Here is a 9,451-nt window from a genome sequence, read left to right as displayed (position 1 = left end):
AACTGGGCCGGCGCGCGGAACCGCCCCCTAGTATAGGCGCGTCGGGGGCGGGGCTGAGGATGGGCCACGCCCAGGGCGGTATTTGTCAATGAGGTTGAGCGGAAGCGAAAGATGGGCGGTGCCAAGAGGCTTCAGGACTCGCCTATGGCCGGGTGGGGCTTGGCAGTGAGGGTGGGGTGGTCGCTTAAGAGTTTTATTTAGGGTACGACAGGGAATCTTGTGGTATCTCATTAGTCTTGTCTCCTTTTAGTTTTCCAAGTTCGGTGCAGGAAAGACTCGGTCTAGTCTTCTGTAAGTGAGTTGGGGCTTGCACACGCTTCTGTGGTCTTTCCTTTCCTTAAATGTAAACCAGCCCGTAGGCTTTTTAGAGCTGAGTAAATCTTTCCTCAGAGTTCTACCACAGAGGCAGAAAGGCAGGCACCAAGGACCAGCTCACTCGGACTAGTCTAAGCCAGTCTGGCAGGTGCTTTTTCCTGGCAAGTGGCCCAGGTCGAAGTCAAAGCCTGCTAAGCTCTGGGTGGGGCTTGCTTTGCAGAAACTAGCCTTATATGGTAGGGAGAGGCGGGACACATGGCCTTAAAAGGAATTTGCACCCTAGAGAAAAAGAGTCTCAGTGGCACCAAAGGCATTCGCTTCTCAAGCTTAGACTGGATCTTGAGGGCTGACCTCGGGTAGGCTATTGCACTCCACACTGACAGCAGGCACAGTGTGTAAGGCCTGATCAGTTTGACTAGGCAGTGCCACTATAGCTAGCAATTTGTTTTGGTGAACAGCTAGGTCCTTAAAGTGTTAGGTTGAGGAGGTGGGGGTGGGGAAACAGGGGGGTGAGCGGGGACTGGACTGGACTCTGAGTCACTGGCCAGTAAAAAATGGATGCAAAGCTGTCTGTACTTGGAAGATAATACTAGGGATATCAGTGACCCAGAGAAGGAGGAAAAACTCAGTTCAGGTCTTTCCCTCTATCCCTCAAAGAAGGCATCTGTGGTGGTTTGAATGAGAAAGTCGTTGGTCCCCCCCTCCATAGGCTCTGTTCTTTGAATACTTGGTTCCCAGTTGGAGGCACTGTTTGGTGGGGGTTGAGGAAACATAGTTTTGCTGGAGCACCAAGTCACTGGGGCAGGCTTTGAGAGTTCAAAGACTCCCACCATTCCTAGTTTGCTGCTTCCTGCTTGCCGTGTGAGATATGAGCTACCTGCCTGCCTGATGCTGTGCCTCTGCCTGATGCTGTGCCTCCCACCATGATGGTGATGGCCTCTTACCTCTCTGGAACTGTAGGCTCAAGTACACACTTTTTTATTTAAGCTGTCTTGGCTGTTTTATATCACAGCAACAGACAAGTAACTTATATAGCACTCTGTTATTCCCAGAGGTTGTTAGGACATAATGGTCCTACCTTAAGTAGCCTGTTTCCTAGATCCCTGATCAGCCATATCAGACCTCTAAAAACTGAGCTAAAGCCTCATTTTAATGTAGTTTAAATGACTTCTTGGAATATGGTCTTCTTAGCAGGGAAAGTCGCCTGCAGCCAAGTCTGACCACTTGAGTTCAATCCCAGGACCCACATTGTGGAAAATGAGAAAAGTTGTTCTCTCTCTCAAAAGTTATTTTCTGAGCTCTACAAATGTAGCATTCACATGTATACACACACACACACACACACACACACACACACACATTAAAAAAAAAAAGAGAGAGAAAAACCCTCTAGAATAGGCCTTCAAATTAGCCAGAAAAATGAAGACAAGAATTTCAATATAGATATGCCATTTTAATATTTAATTTAAAATAAACCAAGGCTGGATTGGGAGAAAATATCTGATTTGCAGAATATATTTTTTTTTAAATCATGAAATTACAAGTCATTGATGAGAACAGAACTTCCTTTGGAGATAAGAGTGAACCATTCCCATTACCTTCACCCACCAGAGCTTGGCACACCCCAAAACTCAAAGGAGGAATACATTCTCCATTACCCCTTCCCATCTCTACTGAGAGTCAGCTTCTAACTCCAGGCAGAGCTCTGAATCAGGGCCCACTTCCTGAGAAAAGCTAGACTCTGTTGGTGCCCACAGAAGCTGGGCACTGCTGATCAGAGAAGCCACAGGAGGCCCCGGGGACTAGGTGTTTGACTTTAGAACCTGTATACAGTCGCCATGGTTCCCAGGTACAACCAGCGTCTGGCAGCATCCTCAGTCAGGGGTGAGGAAGACGGCAACCCTGAGCAGAACCAGTCCCTACCGCCTTACCAAGGCCTTCTCCCGGGGCTGGCTGGCAGAGCAGCCTGCAGCTGCCCAGTCACTGGGGTCAGAGGACAGGCTGAGGCCCCCAGGGACAGGCTGGTCTTTGGAGAGGTATGAATGTGCAGGTTTATAAAAGGCAAGAACAGCATCCTCATCCACCTCTCACACTGGTAAGGCACTGAGAGCAAAGCAGGGATGGAGAAGAAAGACAGGCGATCTCCTGGACCCAGCGGCTTGGGGAAACAAGAACATTGCAACTGAAGAGACGCTAGGACCTATGACTGCAAAAAGAAGTGTCTGTAAGCGGGTAGCGCCACGCCTGCATGTCCATTACCCATAAGGTTCCCTCCCTGCTCCAGAGTGGGAGGAGAAAAGGTTGCAGGGATCCAGGGAGCAGAACAACATTGGGTATTTCCCTGAGCCATACGGATAAATATTAAAGGAATAAAGCTTTGCATACATGGCAATATCCATCCCTTCCTGTCCTTCACAGCCCCAGTCAGTATATATGCTGACCATTAGTCCCACTGCAAGGGATGATGGAGAGGTCCTACAGGAAGGACTCAGCAGGACTGAATGCCCACTCCTCCAGAGAAAAGACAAGTCCACCCACCAGCTCACTGATAATGCTTATCACCGGCACTCTGACCCTTCCCGGTCTTAAGTCCGAATGGGATCACTTGTAGGAAAAATAAAAAGACTCTGAGGCAGGCAGGACAGAGCAAAGCAGAACAGGGCTGGCGGGGATAGGCTTGACCACAAGCCCGTTTGTGGTCCAGCAGAACATGAGCTAGCATGAGCTGGTCTGCAGGTTGCTCTCAGTAAGCAGTGATGCAATGGATGAGGGGTCGTAGACACTGTCAAACTCCTCGTCAGAGCTCAGCCCCTCTTGTCTGAGGGCTGACTCAGCAGCTGACCGGGAAGCTTTTCGCCTGAGTCAGAGAGAAAAGGAACAGACTGAGACAATCATGCTTTCCCACTAAAGAAGTAATTCTTCTAAGACCTAGCACTACTCACATGGTCACCTACTAGTCAGGGATCGAGGTCGATAAAGCGAAGGACAGAAGCTAAGATACTAAGAACTAACCATACTGGCTTCTAGACAGGATAAGGGACTTCATATTTCTCCAGCTTGGGAGGGACCATTCCCTACTCCCCAAGAGTGCGGTGCAGAAGGAGTGACAGAAGGGCTGTCATAGCGTACCAGGCGTCCTTTTCCAAGGATTTGATCCTGGCCTGGAGTTGTTCATTGACCTCATGCTGTTCCTCCAGTTCCCGCTGTGCCTTCTTCCTCAGGCTGTCCAGCCGCTCTATTTCCTCTTCTGCTTCATCCACCTGTCGCTTCAAAGCCTTCACCCTCAGGGTTAGCTAAGCAGGGTACCACACATTAGGAAAGCATCAACTACCAAGGGCTGGGACCTCCCCTGCAGTGACTCTGACAAGAGACAATCCACGAGCTCTCCCACCTCCCCAACTCCCGCTGTGACCTTGTGTAAGTTCTCCAGTCCCGGGGAATTTCTGAGGAGATTGTGCAGACAATAAGATGCTTGCCATGCAAGCACGGGGTCTAAGTTCAATCTCCCTAGAGTATACTAGCCAGTCAGACAACCCTAACCTATTTGGCAAATTCCAAAAATTTTTTGAGACCTTGACTCAAAAAAAAAAAAAAAAAAAGGCTAGAATATGCTGAGGAACAACACACAATTGTCCTCCAGCCTCTGTACATATGTGCACACTTGTACATGACATGTGCATACACATACACACCCCACACAAGCACAACACAAAGGTTAGTCAAAGAACTAATGTGCATGTAACACTTAGAGAAACCAGCACACTCAATAGAGGTCATGACTACTAGAATTCTCTAGTTTGTGACTAGTCAGTCATCTTTGTCCTTCCAAAATGTAAGTGTGGAGGACTTGTGGGGATGGCGTCCCCTGGCCTAAGCGATCACTGTGTCCTGTCCTCACCTGGTCCTTCTGATCGGTGACATGCTGTCGTTCATCATCGATCTGGATGGAGAGCTCCTTAACCCTCCGTTCTAGTTTTCGGTTGGTGGACTGCAGAACTGTCTTCTCTCTAGGAGGGAGAAGGGAAGAGAGGTCTGTGGCTGTTGCTCTCTCTAAGGGAGTCTTCACTTAGCGCTGTATTGCTTCCAAGGACTTCTCTGTCATGAGCTTTACCAGTAGATGGGGAAGATCCAGGAAGACAGAAGCCATTCACATCCCAGAATTTCCACAGCTCTACTCTATATCAGGACCCAGGGGGACTCCCTGAAGGTGAGGCCAGGTTGGCTAGATGTGAGATCAAGGGTAGAGGAAGACCCAGAGAAGAAAAGCCCGGAGGAAGAAAGGGAGGGTGAGGGGGCTGCATGACAGGTTCATATCACCTCTCTTCAGCTTGCAGCCGCTCTTGCAATAGTTGGTTCTGGGACTCAAGCTGAGAGAGGCTAGCACTGGGTTTCTGGAAGCCTTCTGAACTGGCCAACCGGGTCTTCAAATCCTTGTTCTGTGAGAAATGGGAAGAGTCCATGGTTAATGCTCCAGTTGATCCTCTGACTGGTCCCCTGACTCTGTTCCCAAGACTCCTTTTCACCTGTCTCTCCAAGGAGATTTTGTCACACTCCAAGTCCTGCCGAGCAGATCTCTCCTGCATGAGCTCTGTCCTCAGCTGATCCACCTATTAGGGATGGGCAAGGAGAATCAGACTTGGGAAAGATGAAGGCTAAACCAGCAAAGTGAATCAGCAGAAGCAGATCCCTGGAGGATACTCTGAACCCTGAGTCCCCCAAATTCTCAGGTAACTAAGAATTCTCACCCTAGAATCCAGCATTCCTCTCTCAGTATTCCCTGGCCTAACTAGATTTGAGAAACCCATTCCCACGGCCATGAAGCTGCCTCACTATGATGGATTGTAAACGAAAATCAGTTAGATTTTCTGCAAGGGGCCCTGAAAGGCTGCCGCATAATCTGTGAAAGCGAAGCTAGAGTTGCACTGGGGACCCCAATGTGTCTAAAGCACTGGGAATGTGGGGCATCTGCAGTAGAATGATGGAAGCAGCCAGAGGAGCTGGGGAAGAAGAGAACAGAGAGGGTATGTGTGCTGCAGGTAGCAGACCTTGAGGGGAAGGACCGCCCGAGACTATCAGAGCCAGGTGATGTCACCATGAGCCTTGGATTCTAGACGTGGGCGTGGAGCTTACAATTAAACACAAGACTGCTTTGAGTCTCAGAACAGTTTTGAACTCTGGACTTCTGAATAAGGGCTTTGGAAATTGGACTGAATGCATTATGATAGTGATAGATGTTTTATGGGAGGGGAGACAAGGGGTGGACTACTATAGACTAAAGTGATGTCTGGAGGTAGGCAGGGTGGTGCACACCGTTACTCCCAGCACGTGGAGGCAGAGGCAATCAGATCCGTGAGTTTAAGGCCAGCCTGCTCTATATAGCATATCCCAAGGCCAGTCGGACCTACCTAGAGAGACCGTGTCTTAGAAACAACAACGACACACAAAAAATGATTGGGTGTCAAGTTAAAAGAAGAAATTATAGCTATTGGGAGGGGGCATTTGAAAGAAGGCTCTGGAAATCCCGCAGCCAGCACTCCTGAATTCACACAGTCCTCACGGAATTAGAGCAGCCTAGGCCACCAGGAGTCTTTCCCCAGACTCCAAGCCTTGGCTTCCTTCCACCTAAGGAAACCTGTCTACAAGAGCAGGAAGTAGTCTCTGTCCAGGCTACAGATTACAAGAGTGTTAAGTTGTCTTTGAGAGAGGGGGTGTTACAGCAAGGAGAAGGCACGGGGAGGGGTCAGGAGGAGTCACCTGATCCCGGCCACGGTTCACCCGATCTGTTAGCAGTTCCACGGTGTTCTTTTCTTCATCTAACTCTGCTTCCAGCCGTGAGACTTTCTCCTGTGGTGGAAGAGCAAAAGGTCAATTCTGTCCCTAGTTCTGCTCCCTAGAATACCAAACTCGGATCAAAGTCTCATCAAAACTTCAGCCCCACAGACTTTTCTCGAAGGCACATTCTGGAACCTTCTGATCCTTGCTCCAGCTTGCTCAAAACCACCATGGGGCCAGCGCCCTCTGCTGACCAGGAAGGAAAACCCTAGAATCTGTTCGTTCTTGGAGATCTATTTCCCTAATGGAAAACCTCAAAGTGAAATTCAGGTCTCCCAGCAGAGGCCAAGATGGAAGGGCTCAGGCGACAATTACAAAGTGTGAAGCAAATTTAAGCCACACAGTACTGGGCAGAAGCTGAGAGCATGAATTTGAGCCAACCACCTACGCCTGAAAATCAGACCTACAGCTTTCTAGTACCGGACCCACTCCACTGGAAAGTTACTTATCTCCATGCCTTGGTTTTCCTTATCTGTAAAATGGAGACGAGTCTATCTACGTTACAGGGTGATGCAGAGGATGAGATGAGTCTTACATGCCACACCCACAGTGCAATATACCCTTGTTGCTATTATTCTCACTTTCAAGTACAGCAAATTGAAGACTACCATTCACTCTAAGGGAGGAAAGCCACTAGACAACTACTAACATGCAAAACTCAAGTCTAGAAAGTCAGTGCTACCACTGTCCGTCCAAATGCAACAGACGACAAAAATCCAAATTTTTTAGGACATCTATAAATTTCTTAGTATCTGCATTTAGTTCATAGTTGCTAAAACACTGTAACCTAGAAAAACCATCAGTTGTCTTTATCAGAGTTTTAGTCTCTGATACTGAGAAAGGCTTGGAATAAATTGGCTCCTTTCCCACTCGCATCTCACCTGCGCCAGAGCCCTTTGTCCCTACTGAGCCTGTCCCGGCGCGTCTTTACCTCTAGGCTCTTCAGCTGTCGAGCCTTGTCATCCTGGGAGCGTTTCTTGTTCTCAGCCTCTTGCTCCAGCCCCTGCAGTCGCTGGGCCAGCAGCTCTTTGTCCAGCCTGGCTGTGTCCCGCTCAGCCTGGGATGTCTGCAGGGCTTGCCGCAGCCTTTGCAGCTGCACCCAAAGAGAACACACAACAGCTCAGCCTAATTGAAATGTGGGGGATGGGAGTGTGCTGCCTGAGGGGAGAAATACTTCACCACTGATGCTTTAGAGCCAGGCTGCACCACAGCTTAATGGTAGAGCCCTTGCCTAGTAGTGACAGAAGAGTCACTTTTAGTTTATTTTATTGTCTTAAAACTTTCTACACAAATGGGAATCACGTGAGGGTTTTACTAGGAGCAAGCATTAACTATGCCGATTTAAAGAGTTTTTAAAACTACCAATCCTCTCAGGCCTTAACTCCCAGCACTTAGCAGGTAGAGATCAAATAGATCTCTGTGAGTTCAAAGCCAACCGTAGTTAAGACCCTACTTCAAAACAAACAAAGCATACAAACAAACATCTACTGATTCTAGGTCCCAAATTATGATCTAAGTAATATGAAATGATGTTTAGACAGTAAGATTTTTTAAAAATCTCAGTCTAGCAATGGCAATGCATGCCTTTAATTCCAGCACTCAGGAGACAGGCACCCAATCTCTCAATTCCAGGACAGTCGGAGTTGCAGAGAAATCCTGTCTCAAAAGAGCAGGGAAAAAAAGCAAAAAAGATTTTAAAAAAATCATCCCGGGTGACTCTAATGTGCAGTAGAGGTTGAAAGCCACTGCTCTAGAGATGGATGGATGCTGCTCTAGAGATGGATGCTGCTCTAGAGATGGATGCTGCTCTAGAGACGGATGCTGCTCTAGGTGAATGCTGCTCTAGAGACGGATGCTTCTCTAGAGACGGATGCTGCTCTAGAGACGGATGCTGCTCTAGAGACGGATGCTGCTCTAGAGACGGATGCTGCTCTAGAGACGGATGCTGCTCTAGAGACGGATGCTGCTCTAGAGATGGATGCTGCTCTAGGTGAATGTTGCTCTAGAGATGGATGCTTCTCTAGAGATGGATGCTGCTCTAGAGATGGATGCTGCTCTAGGTGAATGCTGCTCTAGAGATGGATGCTGCTCTAGGTGAATGCTGCTCTAGAGACGGATGCTGCTCTAGGTGAATGCTGCTCTAGAGACGGATGCTGCTCTAGAGATGGATGCTGCTCTAGGTGAATGCTGCTCTAGAGACGGATGCTGCTCTAGAGATGGATGCTGCTCTAGGTGAATGCTGCTCTAGATATGGATGCTTCTCTAGAGATGGATGCTGCTCTAGAGATGGATGCTGCTCTAGAGATGGGTGCCCTTGTCTGTGGTTCCACGTGAGTCGGGGCCCAGCACTCCAGCCATAGGTTCAGTGAGAAGGCAAAGACTTTCAAAGCCATGGATAGGAAGGTCCCTGTAGTCTACATTCCTACCTCATCCTGAAGCCGGCTCAGCCCCCCTGAATTCTTTTCAGCCTCATTGGCCCAATCCTTGGCCTGACGCTGGGCATCAGCTACTTCTTTCCGGGCCTTTTCCTTGTAATCTTCCATCTGAGCCTGGAGCTGCTGCAGGGCGACCTTGGAGTCATCCCCGATCTGCTCAAGCTAAAATGCAAAGAAAAAGGTTTCTGTCAGCACTGCACCTCTGTAACAAATGTTCTGTTGCTTCTCTAGACCCAGCTACCAAGAGTCTCCCAAGAGCCTCCTCTCTGCCAAGCAGCTCTCTCTAGCTTGCCTGGTCTAGATCCCTGGTATGACTAGTAATTAGATATTCAAACGTCTGGACGTCGTAGCTTTAGCCCTTATCATCTCTGGTCTCATTTTCCCATCCATAAAATGGGATAATAACAGCACCTACACTGATGAGTTGATACTAAATTATGTTAATGATTTAAAATATGTATAAAGTGGCTGATACGAAATAAACCTTCAATGACCACATTTCTGCAAACTCTGGTTATAAGATATACTACTAAGATAGGAAATCTGCCAACTAAACTACCACAAACCCTCAGTTGCTACATTAGTGAAAATCAAATGTATGTATCTTTTTTTTCTAAATTGACATTGCTAGAGGTTGGCCTCGTTTTGTAAAGTAAGACTGAGAGAAGAACCTTACCAGTGAAAAGCAATTTGATTTCCTTGTCTCCCTTGCTCTCCCTGCAATTTAAATCTTTACTGATGCAGATTCTTTTTTGTTTTGTTTTGTCTCTCGAGACAGAGTTTCTCTGTGTAATATCCTGGCTGTTCGGGACTCCCTCTGCAGACCAGGCTTGGCCTCTAACTCTCAGAGAGCCACCTGCCTCTGCCTC

General features: G+C 48.1%; 1 protein-coding gene across 1 annotated transcript in view; it reads right to left on the bottom strand.

The window, feature by feature from the left end:
- Nucleotides 1-1,768: 1,768 nt before the first annotated feature.
- Nucleotides 1,769-9,451, bottom strand: part of Cgn (cingulin) — a 28,062-nt gene continuing 20,379 nt past the window's right edge. The window contains exons 14-21 of the mRNA XM_052179853.1: nucleotides 8,574-8,744; nucleotides 7,079-7,240; nucleotides 6,070-6,159; nucleotides 4,839-4,922; nucleotides 4,633-4,751; nucleotides 4,214-4,322; nucleotides 3,445-3,608; nucleotides 1,769-3,172 (exon numbers count right to left, since the gene is read on the bottom strand). Coding sequence (XP_052035813.1) covers nucleotides 3,031-3,172; nucleotides 3,445-3,608; nucleotides 4,214-4,322; nucleotides 4,633-4,751; nucleotides 4,839-4,922; nucleotides 6,070-6,159; nucleotides 7,079-7,240; nucleotides 8,574-8,744 — 1,041 coding nt within the window. The 3' untranslated portion in view covers nucleotides 1,769-3,030. The remainder of the gene's footprint in view (nucleotides 3,173-3,444; nucleotides 3,609-4,213; nucleotides 4,323-4,632; nucleotides 4,752-4,838; nucleotides 4,923-6,069; nucleotides 6,160-7,078; nucleotides 7,241-8,573; nucleotides 8,745-9,451) is intronic.

This window comes from Apodemus sylvaticus, chromosome 4 (assembly GCF_947179515.1).
Source record: "Apodemus sylvaticus chromosome 4, mApoSyl1.1, whole genome shotgun sequence".
NCBI lineage: Eukaryota > Metazoa > Chordata > Mammalia > Rodentia > Muridae > Apodemus > Apodemus sylvaticus.
This window is presented reverse-complemented; position numbering and strand designations above follow the sequence as displayed.